Here is a 21,802-nt window from a genome sequence, read left to right on the forward strand (position 1 = left end):
CACAAACAATGAAATAAGGGTGTGTTTTATGTAAAATAGACAAAGGAGATTTCTAATCAGCAGATCCTTCCTCAAAAGAACAGGCCTTGACCATACACTATTGTTGTTTAGTTATTAAGTCAAGTCCAACTCTTTTGGGACCACATGGACTGTAGCCCACCAGGTTCCTCTGTCCATGGTATTTCCCAGGCAAGAATACTGCAGTGGGTTGCCATTTCCTTCTCCAGGGGATCTTCCCAACCGAGGGATCGAACCTGCATCTCCTGCATTGGTAGGTGGATACTTTACCACTGAGCCACCTGGAAAGCCCAACCATACATTCAGTCCGTTCAGTCGCTAAGTCATTTCTGACTCTTTGTGACCCCATGGACAGCAGCACACCAGGCTTCCCTGTCCATCACCAACTCCCAGAGCTTGCTCAAACTCACGTCCATGGAGTTGGTGATGCCATCCAACCATCTCATCCTCTGTCATCCCCTTCTCCTCCTGCCTTCAATCTTTCCCAGCATCAGGGTCTTTTCTAATGAGTCAGTTCTTCACATCAGGTGGTCAAAGTATTGGACCTTCAGCTTCAGCATCAGTCCTTCCAATGAATATTCAGGACTGATTTCCTTTAGGATTGACTGGTCTGATCTCCTTGCTGTCCAAGGAACTCTCAACAGTCTTCTCCAATACCACAATTCAAAAAGCATCAATTCTTCAATGACATGCTGAAAATCTCAACAAAACTTATGCCTTTTTTTTTATTATCTATTGAGCCATTTATCATAATAGCCCCATGAGTATATCATGGCAGCATGTTATAGAAGAAAAACCAGTCTTTAGAGGAAAAAGCAAGGCTCAGAATTCATCAGTTAGGGAATGGCAGAGTTAGGACCAGGCCCTCAGGCCCTCTGTCCACTGTGTGTTTCCCAGGGTATGATTAACCAAATGCTAAGTGGAACTGAAAAAAACAAGGCTGAGGATGATATTTCAGCAAAGCCAATTATGGGAAACCAAGTAGATGCCATTCTAGGGAATGTTTAGTTGTTATCAATTCATGTAAGATTTTTTAAAAAATCATTCATTAGCTATCTAGAATAAATAACTTTACAACAAGATTACCAGAAACTGAAATGTAAAAAAACAACAACAATAATAATTGATTCATGATCCTGCTATCCCAGAGAGCAAAAGACTTTTCATTCTTTGCTAGCCACATCCCACAGCAGCACACTTCACTGGGCATCACTATGACCACTGCTGAGAGACAATGTTATATCCTGCTTTTATCATAAGCTCCCCATGTCTGCCACAAAGTCTATATAATTTTTTAATGAATGCTTAATGGTCTATCAGACTGAATACACCTCATTCAACTCAAATTTCCCCTATTGTTGAACGTTTAGATTGAGTCCATTAGAGTTTTATCTATGTTTTTATAGTAACACACATACACATACATATACATGCATGCACACACACACATATATATACACATAACATTACTATAAACACATTGTAATAAATGCTGGCATATATGCCCAGGGCTTAAAAACACAGACATGAGTCAAGTGGTTCAGTTTGAAACTAAACTCCTGGTTTAGTTTGACCCCCACCCTGCCACCCCAGCCCTTGGCCTCATCCCTCCACCTCCCACTCCCCGCTCTTATCGCCAGCCCCCCAGGAGGGGCCTTGCAGAACGGTCACTCACGTTCAGGGCGTGGATGGGTTTGGTGACGTTGAACTTGTCCATGGTGGACAGGATGATGGAGGGTGTGGTCAGGAAAAACAGCCCCACGAAGAGGACGAAGTTGATGCCCAGCCATTGGAACCACCAGCGAAAGCCCTGAATGGAGAGGTTCTTCCTGCAAAGAGGAGGACACGGGCCCTGGAGGCTTATCTCTCAGGCTCTGGTCACCTAAGACACCAACAGTGCACTTGGCTAAGGTGGATCAGAAGGTCAGATTTAGGCAAGGCAAGCGACAAGACCGAGGGCTCCAGCTGAGGGCTCGTTCTGACCTCAGGAGCATGGGCAAGCATCCTGCACTGACCTTCAGCTCCAAGAAGGTCAAACTTGGGGTCCCTGTGAACTCAGGAGGGGAAACAAGTTATTTGCTGCTAACATGCCTCCTCAGCTAGAGTCTGGGGCCAGAACCTATCTGAAGAGACGCCATGAGCCCCCAAGCAGACCAAACAAGGCTCCAACGTGGCATTTCTCAGACACACTAGAGACACATGACTCCCGAGGGGCCCATGAGCTGGGGTGTGAGGAGGAGGGAGGCAGGGGACAAAGGCGAAAGGCCCATTTGGAAATTCCCTGGCTTCTTGCCCCCACCAAGAGCAGAGTGATAACCAGTCCCGAGTTTAGGAAGGTCAGCAACCCAAAGAGCAGAGCTGCCAGGGCTGACACACAGCCGGCAGGGGTGAGGGCCCAAAGCTTGCTCTGGACAAGGAACTGAGGCCAGGCTTGACGGTGAGCTGAGCTGGGGCCTCTGCCGGGCCGTCCTCCCCCTGGGCATCGTGCCTCAGGCTCCCGTGGACACAGCTCAGGTCACCAGCTTGTGCCCCAGGCCAGAGGCAGCTGGCACTAAATGCAAGGCTGCCCCATCTGTTAACAGTAGCCTCGAGTCACAGGTGGCTGCTGAGTGCTGACATGCGGCTGGTCTGGACAGAGATGTGCCAGAAATGTCAAATACATGCTGGGTTTCAAAGACCACAGCATATGAAAAGGAGACTGTAAAACCTTTCAATATTTAAAAATTGATTACACATTGACATGATAACATTATATATATATATATATAAATACATATATATATACATGTATATGTATATATATATATATATATATATATAGGGAGAATTCTTATGAGAGTTAATTTTAACATTTTTTTTAGACCTGTTCTTTAATTTTATTTTGGGGGTTTTTTTGGCCACACCACATGGCTTGCAGGATCTCAGTTCCCTGACAAGTGACTAAAACCAGGCCACGGTAGCGAAAGCCTGGAATCCTAACCATTAGGCCAGCAGAGAACTCCCCGGTTTCTTTTACTTTTTATAATGTGGCTAAAAGGAAACGTAAAATCACACACACAGCTCCTATTATAATCCTACTGGACACCGCTGATGCCAGGGAGAAACACTGGAGTGAAGCCCTGGATGTGGATAGGCGCCCCCATCATGCCCCCCACCCCCGGCCCAGAGGGGTGCAGGAGAGCGTGCGTCTCCCTGAGTGCTAGGTCACACCTGTGCTTCCAGGTGACTTGGGCGGCCCCACAGGACACCCCGGCCTCTTTCTCACCCCTTCCTGGCTGTGGGCTCACCAGCAGATGTCCTCGGGGTAAGCGGCGAAGGTGACCGTCCACCTGGAGATGCCGAGCTCTCTGCCGTGGGACGACGGCTGTGGCTCACCTTTGCACTGCAGGCCCTGACACTTCCAGGCGTTGAAGTCCTTCAGGATGCTGCCAGGAAATACAGAAGTGGCCAGGGTCCAGACCCCTCAGGGTACCATGTCCACATGTGGCAAATAGAACCATGCGAGAGTGGAAGCCCTGTGGCACCGGACTTCTGCTTTATCATTCGCTTACTATAATTAACGCTATGAAAGAGATGCCATTCTCAGCACGCTGTGTGCAGAACTTTGTTCAATCCTTAGAACAAGCCTGCCAGTCAGGGGTTACCGTGACTACTTTACAGCTGAGGAAATGCAGGCGCTGAGAGTGAGGTTTGCGTCCCAGTTGTCTGACTACAGCTCCTGTACTGTTCCCATCACCCCAACACAGGGGCGCCTCCTTGCGTGCTGCCCCCCGATACACACTGCCTCTTAAGCTCGGTTCTGGTTGCAACCCCCTGCTGGAGCCACGGCCTCACTCTTTCATCCCTCACCTCCCCCCAGACCCCCTAGAAGCATTAGACTGCGTTACTTACGACCCCAAGATACCCCTCCCTAGGACTCCCACCTTCACCTTCACCACTCTTTCCCCCTTTCGTCTCCCTAAAGAACCCACCAGCCCCACTACTCCCATCTCAGAACACCCTTCCCCTTCTCACTGGCCTTCCCCCTACTCCGCCTCACTTCAGGGTCTGCAGGGCACATCCAGAGGGTCTGTTCCCAGGGTTCACGCTGCCCGAGGCAGGGAAGGCAGGGGGAGGGGCACTTGCTGGGTCACCTCCCTTCCACGTCCCTCTCCTGCCCTCATCCCCTGCTGCCCGCAGCACAGGGTGACATGGGGATCCCAGGCATGAGAGCGTTTTAGGAGCTAGAGCCCATGCCGAGGTGAAAACCCACTGCCCTGGGCCAGGCTCCTGTCCACAGTGAGCATTCCACCCCCAGCGGTGCCTCTGGAGGGAGCTGGGAAGGACACACATGGAAGGAGAGTCTGATTCCAGAGTGGATATATAAAGGAGGTGGGGGTACACGCCACCAGGGAAAATGCTGGGCCACGGGGGCAAGAGGATCCCTGGGCAGCTGGTGAGCAGGGGGGCGAGGCTACGGCAACCAGAGAGGGGCTCGGCTGCAACCACACGAGCTCAGCCATCACACCAACACAGGCTGGGCTCACCGAGGGAGTGAGTGGAGTGGGTGGCTGCCCCCCCAACGCCAGCCACACCCGGAGGAGGAGATGCAGATGCCACAAACAGACCCCAGCGATGGTGGTCCAGCAGGACCATCTCAACCTAAGAGGAACAGCAAGTTGTCTGGAAGCAAAGAACACACATGCACTCACTAGGTGGCCATGGACTTCTCCTGGAAGGTGACGAAGGCCATTCCCAGGGGCTGGTCCTGGACCCTGCATTCCTCCTCTGTGATCCTCTCCATCAGCCTGTCCTTCATGCGTGTGTAGTAGGAGATGGCATCCTCCTATCAGAGGACACAACCCCTTGTGATGACATGGCCTTGTGCAGGTGTCAGGGGGCCCAGCACCCATGCCCCTGGTGGCATGTGGGCCCTCACCCACTCACAACCCCGCACTTCACAGCAGCAGAACTGGCCACAAGTCTTGGGGTTGATGAAGGTCTGCTGGCCTGTCTTCACCTGCAGGTTTGTGTAGTAGGTCAGGCTCTTCTCAGTCTTTTTTCTGTAGTGGGAGGGACACACGTCAGACTCGCAATCCTGTGGTGTGACACACAGCCTCCACACCTGTCATCACCCACTGGTCACCACCAGCTTTCTAAGCAAGAAAAGGGCAGAGCCACCCTCCTCCCATCCTCGCTGGGGGAGCCGAGGTCAGCAAGGAAGGCAGGTGGGCATCTCAGAGGGAAGGGGTCAGAAAGCTGCAGGCCAGCTCTGCCCATGCCCACCGCCCCGCCAGCCCTCCCTTACCTCTCTCTGCACAGGTGAATCAGCTTGGCCACATTGTAGCACAACTGGACCTCCACCACTTCACACGTGGGATACGCATCCCTGTGCCCCGGAAGCAAAAGACCATTGGGAAGCAGAACCCCTGCCCCTGGCAGGGGAGACCACGAAGACTCCAGGGTGTCAGAGCACCTACATTTTCATTTCTGCACCAGTGGAGACCTCTTTTCTCTTTGTCTTTTACCAAACAGGGAAATTTTGAAATATAATACAAAAAGGTCCTTTTTAATCGCAAGAAAGTAACTGCCTGAAACTGACAAGTTTACATCTACTTAGCTTTAAATCAGCACTTCTCCTGGAGAAAAAAATAACACTATCCATTGCCTCCTCTACCCACACAAGGGAATAAATTTGTTGTTTGCTCCAGGTCATATCTACCTTAGACCATCACTGAAATCCTATTCAGTTTGTGACCCTTTTGAAGATCACAGGTCTAATGAAAGCAAAGGACCCTTAGCCCAGTAAATGCATTCACAAATCATAGTAAAATACTGTATGTATACTTATTCTTGGCCAGGTAAACTGTTAGAACATTAACTTATCTGATCCTCACCATGACCTGTGAGGTTTTGGGGCCCACTTTACAGATGAAGAAAATAAATGCCAGACAGGTAAAATGACTTGTGATCAAGATCACACAACTAGTGCAAGTCTAAGCCAGGAAGGGAATTCAGGTGGCCCAGGACCAGGACCCATACCTGTATCCACCATACGATGCTCCCTCACCATATACACATAATCATATGTACAACTCCTGGGCATTTCTGAACCATGTAAATCCCCATCTACTTCACACCAGGCACCAGGTCCTGGGCGTGGAGCCTGGAAAAGTTTACATTTTAGTGAGAGAGAGACAGCCTGAAATTGTCACAATTTCAGGTCCCAATAGGAGGTTTGAGGAAGAGAACAACAGTGAAAGCATCCCTGCTACAAGGCTGATTCACACATCAATCCCCACGGATTGCATCAGTGTTCACTAGAAGGGCTCCCTAAAAGAGGAGAAAGCGTGACTCAGTGTTTGTAATGGGAACGCAAGGAGGTTCTCTTTTAGGTAATACATTAAATGGAGCTACTGTTTCCGAAGAGCTTCCCTGGTGGCTCAGTGGTAAAGAACCCGCCTGCTGATGTAGGACATGCGAGTTAGATCCCTGGGTTGAGAAGACCCCCTGGAGGAGGAAAGGGCAACTCACTCCAGTATTCTTGCCTGGGAAATCCCACGGACAGAGGAGCCTGGCAGGCTACAGTCCATGGGGTCACAAAGAGTCGGACACGACTGGGCACGTCCACATGCACTGTTTCCAGATGTTGCCTAACAGGACACTTCGGGGAGCTGTTTCAAGGAATCAGGAAAAATGATTCCAGTATCCAGTGTTTACATAGAGAAAAATATTTCTAAAATGCTTTGAGTTTCTGAAAGAGAGGTTAGTCAATAAATTTTAAACATCTAATTTTACAATTCTGTTTATACTAGTAATTTGAGGCCTGGCGTGCTGTGGTTCATAGGGTTACAAAGAGTCGGACACGACTGAGTGAGTGAACTTGAACTTGAGCAATTTGTTTAGAAAGTGTTCTTCATAAATAAGGCAAAGCTAAGCCATGCTGTTGCTTAGTTGCATTCGAAGAATACACAGTTGTGTTCTGTATGACACTATGGACTTTAGCCCACCAGGCTCCTCTGTCCATGGGACTCTCCAGACAAGAATACAGGAGTAGGTTGCCATGCCCTCCTCCAGGGGATCTTCCTAACCAAGGGATCTTCCCAACCCAGGGATCATACCTGGGTCTCCTGCATTGCAGGCAGATTCTTTACCACTGAGCCACCAGGGAAGCCCAAGCTAAGCCACAGCCAACCCCTAATCCATACTACCAATTATTGACTGCTGATGAGGAAGGAACATAGACTGAAACCTCAGCTCCCTGGCTGGGGTTCCAGCCCTCCAGCCCAGGATCCTGGGAGCCTTCGGGCCTGCTCTGCCCGCACCACCGCCTTTCCTGGTGTGCCATATGATGCTCTGCATTCACAGCACTGGACACACATAATTTCCTTCTCACAGGAAAGCCCTTCTCCAGCCTCCCTCTGCAGGAATCCCTGTGCAGGTGCTCAGAGGAGGCTGCTGGAAAGGAGTTTCTGGTGGGAGGGCTGTGAGTGAGCTCTGTGAGGACAGAGCTCTGGACACAGAGTGCTCACTCAGGAAACACACACTGATCGGAAGAATGGACCATGAAATGCAGGTCCAGGTCCTTCCCCTCCAAGACTTCTCTCTCTCAGTTATCTCATCTGCAAAGTTGACACAGAGAAGCTCAGGGTGAATCCCTTTTTTTTTTTTTTTTTTTGGTGGGGAAGGAGGGTTTCCTATGAATCCTTTTCTTTTCCCACTAGCTCTCAAGATGTTTCTCTGTTCCCACATGCTGGCCTGTAGTCACGTGGCTTCTGGCAGAGGTTGCACTACCCCAGCCCAGGCCCTTGCAGCCCCAGCAGAGCTTGCCCACAGTAGCATCCAAGGCTCTGAGGCTGGAGCAGGCACTCCGAGGGTCTCTGTGGGTGCCCAAGCTCATCTAAGATGCCCGTCCCACCCAGAGGGTGACCCCACTCCCCTTCCCTCCCAGCGGAAATGGCCCTGCTCACCGGAAATGGCTCTCCACCGTCTCCTTCTTGGCATCTCTGGGGAGCCCAGTGACAAACAGGGTCCTCCTCACCTGCCAGAGAAACACACCAGTGAGAAAAATCACCAGGGCAAGCCAGTCTGCAGGAGGACACCCTGTTCAATCTGTTCACCCTGTTTTCCTCCCCAAGGAAAACAATGCGGGCTTAGGGGCTTAGAGGCTCATCTTCCAAGCCTGACAGAGTCTTGAAGTCTGTTATTTACATAGCATCTTTTCTAGGCAGTCAAAAATACATTTCCAGGGGATTCCCTGGTGGTACAGAGGTTAGGGCTCTGTGTTTCCACTGCAGGGGCATGAGTTCAATCCCTGGTTGAGGAACTAAAATCCCACATGTCACATAGTGGCACAACCAAGAAGAAATACATTTCCAAAGCAATTTCTATGAGCCTCCTTTGCAGGACAAGAGACTGAGAAAGAACCCTGAGAGGGGAGGTGACTCAAAAGAGGTCACACAGCAGATCAGAGTAAGACCCAAGAGCCAACTCATTGGAAAAGACCCTGATGCTTGGCAAGATTGAGGGTAGAAGAAGGGGGCCAACAGAGGATGAGATGGTTGGATGGCAACATCAACTCAGTGGACATGAGTTTGAGCAAACTCCAGGAGATGGTGAAGGACAAGGAAGCCTGGTATGCTGTAGTCTGCAGTTCATGGGGTCACAAAGGGTCAGACATGACTGAGTGACTCAATAACAGAAACTTCCCCTACCCCCATCAAGTTGTGGGCTGCAAAGAGAGAAGAAGCTGCTCTCAATTCAAACTTCTTGAAAGTTACTTAGAATCAGTAACTACAAGCCCAAAGCCCACAAATCTAACGGCTAGTTGGCAAAATGGTGGGTAATAGCCAAATCCTAAAACAATCTATCCAAAAAAAAAAATTCTAAATGCCAAAATTTTGAGCACACACATGCAAGCCGGAGGCCCCCTTGTACTCACTGCCATCGCGGGGCTGGGGAATAAGCGTTGTGTCACTCCTCTCTGGCTCCCACACCAGACCCTCCCCAGCACATGCTCAGACCACCCCCTACTCACCAGGCTCTCCTCCTTGTACTTGATGGACTGGGTGTGGTGTCTCATAAAGACCACGGTGAGGATGAGGTAAAGGATAGCAAAGACGGTGTGCAGCCAAAGGAGGTTGTCACTGTGGGGAGAGGGGAACACCATCTGTCATCAAGGCTGGGCCCCCAGGCAGGGCCTGGGCTTGGTTAACTTCATGGCCCTGAGCTGAAGGCCAAAGGCTTCATCAAAGCAAATTCCTCTGACGGAGGTGGCATGGCCAGTGCCCCTTTATAGAGGGCACTGTGCTGGCAAATGAACCCCAGCCCCATGTGACACCCCCGGGTCTCCTAAGACCCACTGCAAAACAACAGCAGCCTGGGGCATGTCCACGCCCATAGCCCAGTGAGGTGCTAGCAGCAGAGGAGCTTTAGGACACTAACCCTCTTGCTCTGACCTCTCTGGCCACCCTCTCTTTGGTCTCACCCATCAGCACCCTCATGTCCGCCCGGCCCCCCTGGACTCACTCAGTCTCCAGGTTTGCAATTGTTGTCCTCCCAAAGCTGTAAGGGTCTTTGACTGCAGAGAAGCACAGATACTCAGGGTCACACTAGAGACATGCGGGGGGTAGGGGGAGGCAACCTTGGTTTGTGGAGCTCTGAGAAGGGGAAGGATAAGACATCCAGACCAGTCCAAGGATGGTGACGCTTGTCCAGTCTTCAGACCTACACCACCCAAGGCCTTTGCTTTACTCCAAGCTGCTCCTGACAACTTCTTCTCTAGCTACCTGAAGTCAAAATTTGACTTCATCTTGCTTTGAGATCCTCGTGGCATCCCTTTGGAAATCTAGAAACATCCTAAGCTATTCCCAAAACCAAAGCTGGGAATCACTGGGTATAAGAAGTGGGTTCATGGGACTTCCTTGGTGGTTCAGTGGTTAGGAATCCACCTTCGAATGCATGGGGTGTGGATTTGATCCCTTGTTGGGGAGTTATTAATAAGATCCCACATGCCTCACAACCAAAAAAAACGAAACATAAAACAGAAGAAATACTGTAAACAAATTCAATACAGATTTTTTAGAAAATGGTCCACATCAAAAACCCTTAAAAAAAAAAAGAAGTGGATTCATGATGGTGTTTTGGATGCTGGATTCTTGCGGGTGATTGGAAATAGAATTCCACGCTCTGATTTTCACTCTGAGCATCACAGCCATCTTCCAGATCCACTAACTGTGGCCACCTGATTTGGGTGGCGGCAGGAAGCTATAAAACACACTCTGAAAGCTCTGATCTTACAAATCTTGAGGTCTTCTTCCTACTTAGCTATTAGAGTCCCCAACTCTTGGCCTAGGTTTGGGGTGGATTCTCCACCAGACCTTTAATCAAATGGGCCAGCTCAGAAAGTCACCCTGAGGCCTTCTCACATCTGAGTGTTCAGCAGGAATCCCAGAGCTCTGACCTAGCACCATGAGGCCCTTTCCCCAGGGCTGATGCTCTGCCTGGGGTCCAATGCAGGCAAGACGAGGAATCCTTACCCAGCAAGTCCCCTGAAAGGTTGACAGGCAGGATGATGCACAGTGACAAGCAGCTGACCACCACCAGCAGGAAGATGATGTGTCTCTGGAAGGACAAGTAGTGGAAGGCATCCTCCCCGCACCACTCCAGGATCTGGTCATCGCTGGCCAAGACACACACAGAATCCTAATGAGTAGTGGTACCGGGCCAGGCCCTTGGGGCCTCTCGCGGATTATCTCATTGAATCCTCATGACCATCCAGGAGGTAGGTCCCAATTTGACCCCCATATTACATGTGAGGAAAAAGGAACAGAAAAATCACATTAACTTCTACAATCTGGGACTTCCCTGGTGGTACAGTGGCTAAGACTCCAAACTCCTAATGCAGGGGGCCCAGGTTTGATCCCTGGTCAGGGAACTAGATGCCACAGCTAAGGCTCAACACAGTCAAACAAATAATAAAATAACATTTTTTAAAAATAAACCTTTTACAGTCACCCAGCCTGTAATAGCAGAGCTATGACGTGAACTCCAGAGCCTGCCTCTCAGCCCCCACCCCATTCTCCTGGATGAAAGAACCTGCCACCAACTCCACTTACTGTCTCAAGAAACATCTGTGCCTACATTTGTATGGGAGTGAGGTATGTAAGTACAATTATCCCTCAGCCCTTTCCCGCATCCATGAATAAGCAGAGCCACTGATAAGAGGGCTGCTGGGAACCTTCTGAGCAAAGCTGTCTGTGTCAGGCTCACCGTCCTCACCCTTTCTCCTGTCTCCTTCAGACAAACTGGGAAAGAGAGGTGAGGCCACTGCTTTAAACATTGCAAGACTCTGTCCACCTGACCAGTCCTGCCTCCTCCTCATGTCCCTGCTGTGGCCCCAGAGGTTGAGGGAGGTGGTGGGGATGGCAACCTGCTCCGCCCCTTCCCACCCTCAGTGCTGTATCTGGAGGCTCTGGGTCACCTGGGGACTCAGAAAATTAAAATTCTGGTTTCTCACAGCCAGACTTTCCTGCTACAGAGGAAGAAGGCATGGGGGCTATTTCATGAAGGTATCCTGAGGGTCTTGGTCTCAGAAGGCCAGGAAAGCACTGCACTGGGAAGGAGGAACTCAAGGAGGGACTACCCTGGGGGTCCAGAGGTTAAGAATCTGCCCTCAGATGCAGGGGACTGTGAGTGCGATCCCTGGTAGGGGAACTAAGATCCCACAGGCTGTGGAACAACTAAACTACAACTAGAGAAGCCCGCACACTGAAACAAGAGAAGCCTGGGCACCACCACGAAGACCCAGTGCAGCCAAAACAAAAGAAACAGCGCAGTAAGAAGGGCTACAGCAAATTGCCAACAGCCACTGGATCATAGACAAGGCACGAGAGTTCCAGAAAAACATCCACTTCTGCTTTATTGACTACACCAAAGCCTTTGACTGGGTGGATCACAACAAACTGTAGAAAATTCTTCAAGAGCTGGGAATACCAGAGCACCTGACCTGCCTCCTGAGAAACCTGTATGCAGGTCAAGAAGCAATAGTAAGAACTGGACATGGAACAACAGACTGGTTCCAAATTTGGAAAGGAGTGCGTCAAGGCTGTACATTGTCACCCTGCTTATTTAACTTATAGGCAAAGTATACCATGCGAAATGCCAGGCTGGATAAAGCACAAGCTGGAATCAAGATTGCTGGGAGAAATATCAATAACCTTAAATATGTAGATGACACCACCCTCATGCAGAAAGTGAAGAGGAACTAAAAAGCCTCTTGATGAAAGTGAAAGAGGAGAGTGAAAAAGCTGGCTTAAAATGAAGATCATGGCATCTGGTCCCAACACTTCATAGCAAATATATGGGGAAACAATGGAAATAGTGACAGACTTTATTTTCTTGGGCTAAAAAGTCACTGCAGATGGTGACTGCAGCCATGAAATTAAAAGATGCTTACTCCTTGGAAGAAAAGCTATGAATAACCTAGATGGCATATTAAAAAGCAGAGACATTACTTTGATGACAAAGGTCTAGTCAAAGCTGTGGTTTTTCCAGTAGTCATGCATGGATGTGAGAGTTGGACCATAAGGAAAGCTGAGTGCCAAAGAATTGATGCTTTTGAACTGTGGTGTTGGAGAAGACTCTTGAGAGTCCCTTGGACTGCAAGGAGATCAAACCAGTCAATCTTAAAGGAAATCAGTCCTGAATATTCACTGGAAGGACTGATGCTAAAACTGAAGCTCCAATAATTTGACCACCTGATGTGAAGAACTGACTCATTAGAAAAGACCCTCAAGGGTGAAACAGATCACCAGCCCAGGTTGGATGCATGAGACAAGTGCTCAGGGCTGGTGCACTGGGAAGACCCAGAGGGATGGGATGGAGAGGGAGGCGGGAGGGGGGATCAGGATGGGGAACATATGTAAATCCAAGGCTGATTCATGTCAATGTATGGCAAAAACCACTACAATATTGTAAAGTAATTAGCCTCCAACTAATAAAAATAAATGGAAAAAAAAAAGAAAAGACCCTGATGCTGGGAAACATTGAAGGCAGGAGGAGAAGGGGACATTAGAGTATAAGATGGCTGGATGGCATCATCAACTCGATGGACATGAATTTGAGCAAGCTCTGGGAAATGGTGATGGACAGGGAGGCCTGACATGCTACAGTCCATGGGGTTGCAAAGAGTCAGACACGACTGAGCAACTGAACTGAACAGCATAAAAAGGCAGGTCTGAAAGGTGTGGTGAATGGTGTGGTGAGTGGGCTCTGCAGCCACACAGACAGTCCACAGTAGAATCCAGCTACACCGCCTCCAGAGAGGGTCACAGGATCCACAGGAGGCTGGGACCTAAAGCAGAGAGGCTGCTACCTGCTGGCTAACTGGCCACTCAGCAGGCACACAAGGGGCATTGAGGATCCAGGCTTTATGCCTGCCTGGCATTGGGTGGGGATGCTTGCTAAGATCCTTCCTTTTTACTGCCTAGCTGGAGGAAAAATATTGCAACTGATTACACTGTGTTCACTTCTAAATAAACTACCAAAATGCATATACTTTGCCATAACATGTGCTTACTCAACAAATACTTTGGCCACCTGATTGGAAGAGCCAACTCACTGGAAAAGACCTGATGCTGGGAAAGACTGAGGGCAGGAGGAGAAGGGGACGACAGAGGACGAGATGGTTGGATGGTATCATTGACTCAATGGACATGAGTTTGAGCAACCTCCAAAAGATAATAAAGGACAGGGAAGCCTGGTGTGCTGCAGTCCATGGGGTTACAAAAAGTCAGACATGACTGAGCAACTGAACAACAACTCAACAAATACTGGTGGAAATGATTACAACTAATAAATAAGCAATTTTCATCAATCTTTTTTTTTTCTTGAGATGCACCTCTGATTTCCCTGTCTTGCTGGGGAAAGGCAATTTGGAAGGAAACTGAAAGGCCTCTTTAAACATCAGTTGTAATGTTTGGGCATGAGCAGCTGTTAAAATTTAATTGCAGCCTTTTAAAAAAGTCAAAGGGTAGTCCTTTCTGACACAGGAAGAAAAGAGAAAAAAAGCAGTGGGAGTTGAAAGAGAAAAATATGTCTGATATAGCATTAAAAGAGCCGACTTATTGAAGAAGACCCTGATGCTGGGGAAAATTGAAAGCAAAAGGAGAAGGCAGGGATAGAGGAAGAGATGGTTAGATAGCATAACTGACTCAATGGACACAAATTAGAGCAAACTCCAGGAGATGGTGGAGGACAGAGGAGCCTGGTGTGCTGCAGTCCACGGGGTCAGAGTCAGACACAACTTAGCAACTGAACAACAAATAGCATTAATATGGCAAAGCAGAATACACAGTTGTATAAGTTACCTCCCCACTCAGTGAGAGGCGAGGTCTACGCTGGAAGGGGACGTGGAAAGATGGAAACCGTAGGTGTAGACTACAGGGCTAACTGTAAACAGTCTTTTCTAGTCACCAAGAAGATAATGAGTCAAAATTTCCGTTCTGCTCCACCCGATCCAGGCAGAGAGTTGGGGCCACAGTCCAGGGTAGGGATCGCCTGAGCCCCAACCAGCAGTGACATGGAGGGTGGAGGAGCAGAAGAAAACGCACCAGAGGTGCGTTTCAGAGGCAGGGCTAGGGGATGACTTAAATTTCTTCTCGCTGATTCTTTTCTGTCTGTAACAGACTTACTACACAAAGTGTGACAACTTCCAATGCAAAGAGGAAACACTGACATGATTTCATAATGGGCAGGGATGGGAGAGGCAAGCAAATCCACCCTTCCTGACCTCAGTCCTCTCCTCCCCACCAGAAATCTCTCCTCCTGCTTCCTCTGGCTTCAGAACAGACTTCCCTGCTTTATTCTGCACAGACTGCCTCCTGCCAGTTCCCCTGGGAACAACCCTCACCAACCTCGGCTCTTTATAACATGGTCTCACACATATGAATGCCCCTGAATTAGGCAGAGCAGCTGTTGTGCTCACTCTTTTTTTTTTTTTTTTTTTGTGAGGGCGGAGAGAGTACAAATGCTTTATGTTGTGTTTCTCAGCCTGCTTTTATAGTTGAGAAAACTGTAGGCCAGAGAGAAGGATTTACCCAATGTCCTGGAACTACCACATTTCATCAGCTCTAAGATAACCTTTTCATATTTCAATATCTCTGAAATGGGGTGGGATCATAGCTGATCACAGCATAATAGAAAGCATTTTCTCATTCTCGGGGCTGTGTAAAATAGTGTGCATCTTACAACACTGATCTCTCAGATGGGATAGAACACACCACAGGCAGCAGAGCCGAGCCTCGTATCATGACTCTGCCAATCACATGCTAGGTGACTAACTGGCCCCCACGCACCTCTTTCTCTCCAAGGGGCCCAAGTTTTGAAAAACAGCAAGCCTTTAACCAAATGAGCTGAATATATTAAACAATCATTATTTCTCCGTTGTTCACAATTCAAACACATATGATGCTGCCTAGAAGAGCTTCCATGCAAATATTTCAGTGATAAATAGTAAGTAGACAGAATTACTGCCTAAAGCAAAAAATTAGTTTTAATTAGCTTGCATAGAGGCTGCCTGGGCCACTTTAATTCTCTGCCCCCACATACTGTTTTGGGCCTGAAAAGTATCTAAGAGACTCCAGCTCAGGATCAGCACCTTGGCTTTCTCCTCCTGATTAGCCAAACACCCAAACAAACCCACCCAAACAAGCCATCCCCAGCCACCCACGCTGTACTCACTGCAGGCGGAAGATTGCGGTCAGCCAGGGGCAACATCCCTGGGAATGGAGAACAGGGGTTAGCTTCCAATAATCTCTGTTTTTTGGAGGCAGATATAATCATCAGCTTTGACACTAAACAACCATCTAACCTCCCGTTTTATATAAAAGCAAACAACAAACTGCTTCTGTCCCCAGTTCAGCAAGCAACACTCTTGTCCAAATACGACAGAGTCTGCGTGCTCCCAGTCCTTTGTAACACGCATCCTGGGCCTGAAAATCTTGGGAAAACCTCTCAAGTGTTGACAGTTTGTGGAATTATGCAGGCTGCTGGGTCAAATGGTGAAATGCATATCGAGAGCTGGTGAAAGTTCAGCGCCACTCTGGAGAAGTTGATGAGGGCTTCTGTTCATTTCAAAGTGACTGAATGAGATGCAAGGCAAATCCAAGGAAACAAGTCTGCTTAACTGGATGGTTCCCTGGAGGGGGGTTTAGAGAGGGACAGGGTGTCATGGGTTTTATTGTCCAACACATCTCTTAAACTTAGCTTGCCTTAAAGTTGGACTGTCACCCAGCTGGGAAAGACAAATATTTGCTCGTCATTCATTCGACAGTTACTTAGGACCTACTGGGTGTCAGGAGATGGGGAACAGAGCTGAATAAGACTTGGTTCCTTCCTGCAGCTGACTCATAAACCAGCAGGCAAGTTAATAATTAACTGTCACACAAAGTCATAAATATGATAACACAGACAAGTGCTATAGCCTTGTGCCTGAGAATCAGTCAAGTCTACCGATCCTGGGTCACTCAGCCACCATTTGTGCCTTAGTAATCCTCAAGTTCAGGTGCCTTTGTCAAAGCAGAGAAGCACTGTCACCAGCATTTGCCACTCAAGGTCAAGGGTGCGAAGTTAGCAGCGCATCAGGAGTACAACTGCCCTCTCACTGACAGTTCAGTCCTGCCCACCCATGCAAAGCCCTGCCTCCCAGCCACAACCACACCAGCCCCTTAAACACCAACCAGCTCGCTTTCAAAGTCCTGCTGCCCTGAAGAGGAAGATGACAGTCTCCGGAATCTGGACTCACTAGAAACACAAGAGGGAAAAATGACAGATCATTATTTTAAAAAGTTTAAAAACTTGTGTCTAGTATCTTGCTCCCTCTTTGAGCTCAGGACCAAAGTTACTAGCCTTCATAAAAATATAGGCAAAGACACTGACCACTCCAAGGGATCGTGAGACATGAAACTCTGCTATGTGTGATGAATAACAGGGGCCCAGGGTGTCAATGGACCATCCTGTGTTTCGCACCCTTGAATCTCAGCCCCATGACTGATATACGGAAAGTGACTTCAAAGCATTGCTTGTTTACAATATATGTCCCAATATAGCAAGTAAAACTTGGAATAAATACTGTCTTATCAAATCTAAGACAGCTCTGGTTGTAAATGGCACAATTATTTTTTGAATGCCTAAGAAGGAAAGGATGCTGTCAGTTAAATTATGACCACCATTGATAATAGGTTGCACCTAATTTCATAGATGAGAAAATGTCCAAAACACATATTTTGGACTTGACAAACTGGGGCATTTTACACTGTTAATTTGGGCATATCCTTTCTTCTGAGTAACCCATAAAAGCTTCCCATGCACTGAGGATTTGAGGTGCTTGCAACATGCTAAGTTTTGTTTCTCTCTGTTTTCCTGCTCCTGGCTTCACTATCCCACTATTAATAGCACAAGGCCTGGTGAAACTCAACTGTCAAAGCCTTTCCAGAGAACTGCTTTGTATGACCTTCCCAGTAACCCTCCAGGCAAGAAAGGGCCAGAGGAAACAATCCAATGAGCTCAAGTTCAGGGTCCCGACCAAGATGACACAGCCATGGAAGTGGGGGTGCCTCCTGATTTCTAGGTGCTCTATTCTGCTGTAGCACTCAGCAGTACTGATGGCTCAGTGGCAAAGAATCTGCCTGCAATGCAGGAGACCCAGGTTTGATCCCTGGGTAGGGAAGATCCACTGGAGAAGGGAATGGCAACCCACCCCAGTATTCTTACCTGGAGAATCCCATGGACAGAGAAGCCCGGTGGGCTACATAGTCCACGGGATTGCAAAGAGTCTGACATAACTGAGCAAGTAGGCACATACGCATGCAGGCACTCAGTCCTCCTGAGGGTGAGTGTGCCAAAAATGTACCAGGTGTTTCAAAAGTTCCCCTAAATGGTCCAAGGCTCACATACAGCTGAAGCAAGAGGCCCCACAGCCTAACCCTCGGGCTTCTGCAAAACTAGAGTGGAGACTGTGGGGAAAGAAGATGCATCAATAGACAACCCCCGTCGACCCTCCTGCACAGACCACATTTCAACAGAGGAGCCGCCTGTGGAGCAAGAGTGGGGGCCTGCCTGGGGAACCCCTGGGGAGGCTGAGGGCAGGGAGCCGGGGCCTGTCCTTGTTTCCCCACTCACTTCCTATTTCGGCATCTGACACAAAAATCCTGGGGTGAGGGGGAGCAGCTGGAGCTGGAAATTTCAGTTGTGCAGACCTAGAACTCTTTCTCCCCCTTCAGGTGACATGCGCAGAGAGCCAGCAGAGCCCAGGGTGGAGGTGTAAGGACCTGAGTCCTGGCCAAGGCAGTCTGTGCTCTGACACAGGCCCTCTGAAGCGGGTGGATTCAGGCCACAGGCAGACCCTGCCCCGGGGATGGGAGCAGTTCACCTGCAGCCCTGCTGCCCTTCCCAACCCACCTCTCCTCGTCCCCAGCCCCGAACTAATCAATCTCAAAGAAGATACACTTGGAAATGTTCAAGGCAAGGAAGAAAGCAGGCATCCTTCTTTGATGATGAAAGCCTTAAGCATCTGAAGCAACTAGATTCCTTCCGTAGTCTGACGCAGAAGGTTCATGGCCATGGCCAGCCCCAAGCCCCAAGGGAGAGCTGGGAGTGCAGGCCTTGGTTTTCTCACCACCACAAAGAAGGTACCGAGGCTAACCTCACGGCTCTGTGGTAAAGAGCAGAGACAACAGTTTCTGGTACAGGCCTGGCAGACATACTAATGAGCACAATCTAACACTGGCAACATGTGTGGGCTACGCGTGGTGGGCTTCACAAGCCCTTCCCAGCCTCTCGCGCTTTCTCTCCCCATCCCCCCACCTACACACACACACACACACACTTGAAATAATGAGTCTTTTTACCTGTTTCCTTCTGACACCAGGGCAATGCGGCCATAATCCCAGAATTTTCTTCTTATGATGGTAAATACTGCTATTAAAAACTAAAAGTAGAAAAGAAATCAAGTAAAATCTGATCAGATGGCTTTTAGTTAGAAGAGACAGCTGTCTTCGGGGCACAGGCCACCCGCCTAGACTCAGGAGGGCAAGAGGACCAGAGAGGGCACTGAACTGCCCGAGGCCACACAGCTCAAGAGCTCAACATTGCGTTCACCCCCTTCACCAGCTCCCGTCCCCATCAATGCTGACACTGAGCTTACCCTGGCGGCCTCCCAGTCAAGCTCCCAGGACCTATCCTTTGCTCTCAAGGCAGCCCTGGCAGCCACAACCTTCCTCAGCCCTGGTCTGCCTGCAGGGGCCCCTGAGCAGGAAGGCCCTCACAGCATCCCTGGGGACCAGCTCCCGCCTCCACATCAGGTTGCATTTTTAATCACAGAACCATGATAGCAGAGCCTCCCACCCACAGACTGAGCTAGAAGTGGTCAGATCTTTACTTTGAGTTTGGTTCTCCAGGAGGCAAGCCCTGGGGATGCCTGGTACAGAGCATGTGGGGGCAATGCCCACCAAAGACCTAGTGCTGGCTGGCTTGGCTTCCACAAGCCGGGGCCATCTGCAGCCCTGCATGCCCAATGGCAATGGAAGGGGTTGGACTCAAGTCTAACCCCGTTTACACTCTAAAAACCCATGGATTCTAGACTTTCTCCTCCCCTCCTTTGCAGGTCCTCTGCCCTACTCCTGCCTCTCTCCCCACCCTGGACAGGCTCCCTCTCTTCAAAATCCAGGGAGGTAGAAAGACACATTTTAATCAGCATATCCCTGAGTGCCCTGGTCAGGGACTGCAGTTTTTAAATGTGGGCTTTGGACCCCAGAGTGGCTAAGTTCCAGCAGAATTTTCTCAAGGTGAAGGTGGAAGTTGGTGACATAGTTTCAAGGGCAGGTGAGTCTCGTCATCAGAAAAATACGAAAGCTACTCAATGAGCGCCAGCCCTCTGCCCTGGCTGCTGCCTTGGCTCAAGGGCTGTGGATGTTTCCCATGCCTCGATGTCTTTCAGGCTCCTCTGTCTCCAATCCCCAAATCTTCCTGCAATAAAAATCTACCACAACAGCACACTCCACCAGAGAGGGACTCTCTTCTCATCAAACCCTGTTCAAGACAGACCCACCCAGCCTGTGTCTCCTGACTTCTCTCCCTGGCCCAGACTCTCCCCTCCCTGAAGACGCTGGATAACAGCTCCAGAACTACCCTCCTCCATTAACCTCACCAACCCTGAAATCCATCACCACACTCCCGCCTACACCCCCCTCCCCCAGCCCAACCAAGCCTGGTAGAGAGGACTGTTCTCAACCTATCAATGGGTTTTGGCTCCAAGAGGTAGGTTACTTGACACTCAAAGAGCCCTTTATGGTAAAAGAAACCTGAGTAGCACACAGGTTTCCATATCTGCCAATAGAAGATCAACAATGTATCAAAACTCTAAGGCAACAATTTAGACCTTAATTCTAGGGAGGAAAATGGAAACAGGAGTGAAAACTCCCTTCCTCTCTTCCTATGAACATTTTTCCTGCATATAAACTTGGGTTGCATAGCCACCTCCTTTAGGGCATGGGGCCCTCAAGTGACTTAGCATGCACCTTAGGCTACCCTAACTCCCCTCTCCCAGGTTCCCACCAAAGCCTAGCCTCTGGTCCAAAGCAGTCCAAGGGGTCCACTCTCTCTGCCCTTTCTTACCCTGGTTACCCAGATGGTCTCCACTACATGTGAAGAGAAGGTGACAAGAGGGACCAACCATCCCATGGACACTTTTGAAAAGAAGATGCCCTAGCACCCCAGTAAATCACACCTAGATAGTTTGAGCCAGTCTAGGGGGGAAGATGGCATATTTCAAATTGGGTGATAGTGGTGGGGGTCTTTGGAAACAAGGAGGTCTGAATTAACAAAAGTCCACTGTGAGGAGCACTGCTAATAAGGTGTACTCTTCTCCCAGTTCTCACCTTTTCTCCACGTCTGATCCTCTAAAGGCCCAGGGATCCCAGTGGGGAACAGGGGTGGCGTCTATAAATTGGGGATTGCAGCTGCTCTAATTCTCATCCACATTCTCCAGTCACATCTCTTATCCCAGCAGACTGACCCTTCCTAAGGGCCTTAGACACATGATGGGCTGACAACTTGGTAACAATGGTAATAAACAAAAGAGCAGTAATGTACATTCCTTACATGCTTTGCCTTATTTAACCTTCTCCAAGAATCTCCAAGATAAGAATTATTACCTCCCTTTCACAGAGCAAAAACCTGAGGCCCCAATAAGCTATGTAATATGCCCAAGATTACAGAGCCAGGAAGCAGCAGAACTGGGACTTAAACCTAGGGAAGTCTGGCTCCTCACCTGAGTTTCCCAGAAAGCCCTGTGGCAGGGGAGGGGGTTGGTGTTAAACAAATAACTGACGTAATCCCTGGGGGTCTCACCAGGAAGCAGCTGACGTCTATGAACAGGACAGTGGGGATGCCCCCGAAGGTGACGCCCTGGAGCACGGTGCTGTTTTTGGCCGAGTTGTAGCAGTAGGAATCATTGGGCTGGTCCCCGATGCCCAGCCGCTCGTGGGAGGCCACTGCTCTGTACTGCCACAGCTCCAGGAGAGGGGAGTTGGTCATCACGCTGGTCCTCCCTGGAGAAGGAGACCCGACAGAGGATCAGGGCACCAACTCCCCCGGGGTTTCTGCAGCCAGCGCTGGCAGAGCCAAGGGCGGGTGTCTCCACCAGGGGCTGCTGGCGCACAGGGATCCGGGAGAGGCGGACACCGGCCCTGAGAATAGCTCCATTGTGCATGCAGCCCAAGGGTCAGATGGACGGGGCAGATGGCTC

At 49.4% G+C, this 21,802-nt stretch overlaps 1 protein-coding gene across 1 annotated transcript in view; it reads right to left on the bottom strand.

Annotated features, from left to right (window-relative positions):
* The window catches only part of TMEM63A (transmembrane protein 63A), a 35,932-nt gene that overhangs the window by 8,865 nt on the left and 5,265 nt on the right, over nucleotides 1-21,802 (bottom strand). Inside the window, exons 3-15 of the mRNA XM_061160152.1 lie at nucleotides 21,406-21,605; nucleotides 18,906-18,985; nucleotides 16,737-16,800; nucleotides 15,739-15,776; nucleotides 10,536-10,678; nucleotides 9,526-9,577; nucleotides 9,035-9,143; nucleotides 7,968-8,038; nucleotides 5,306-5,386; nucleotides 4,937-5,060; nucleotides 4,710-4,843; nucleotides 3,306-3,443; nucleotides 1,694-1,847 (exon numbers count right to left, since the gene is read on the bottom strand). Of these exons, the coding sequence (XP_061016135.1) occupies nucleotides 1,694-1,847; nucleotides 3,306-3,443; nucleotides 4,710-4,843; nucleotides 4,937-5,060; nucleotides 5,306-5,386; nucleotides 7,968-8,038; nucleotides 9,035-9,143; nucleotides 9,526-9,577; nucleotides 10,536-10,678; nucleotides 15,739-15,776; nucleotides 16,737-16,800; nucleotides 18,906-18,985; nucleotides 21,406-21,591 (1,374 nt within the window). The 5' untranslated portion in view covers nucleotides 21,592-21,605. The remainder of the gene's footprint in view (nucleotides 1-1,693; nucleotides 1,848-3,305; nucleotides 3,444-4,709; nucleotides 4,844-4,936; nucleotides 5,061-5,305; nucleotides 5,387-7,967; nucleotides 8,039-9,034; nucleotides 9,144-9,525; nucleotides 9,578-10,535; nucleotides 10,679-15,738; nucleotides 15,777-16,736; nucleotides 16,801-18,905; nucleotides 18,986-21,405; nucleotides 21,606-21,802) is intronic.

Source organism: Dama dama, chromosome 14, assembly GCF_033118175.1.
Source record: "Dama dama isolate Ldn47 chromosome 14, ASM3311817v1, whole genome shotgun sequence".
NCBI lineage: Eukaryota > Metazoa > Chordata > Mammalia > Artiodactyla > Cervidae > Dama > Dama dama.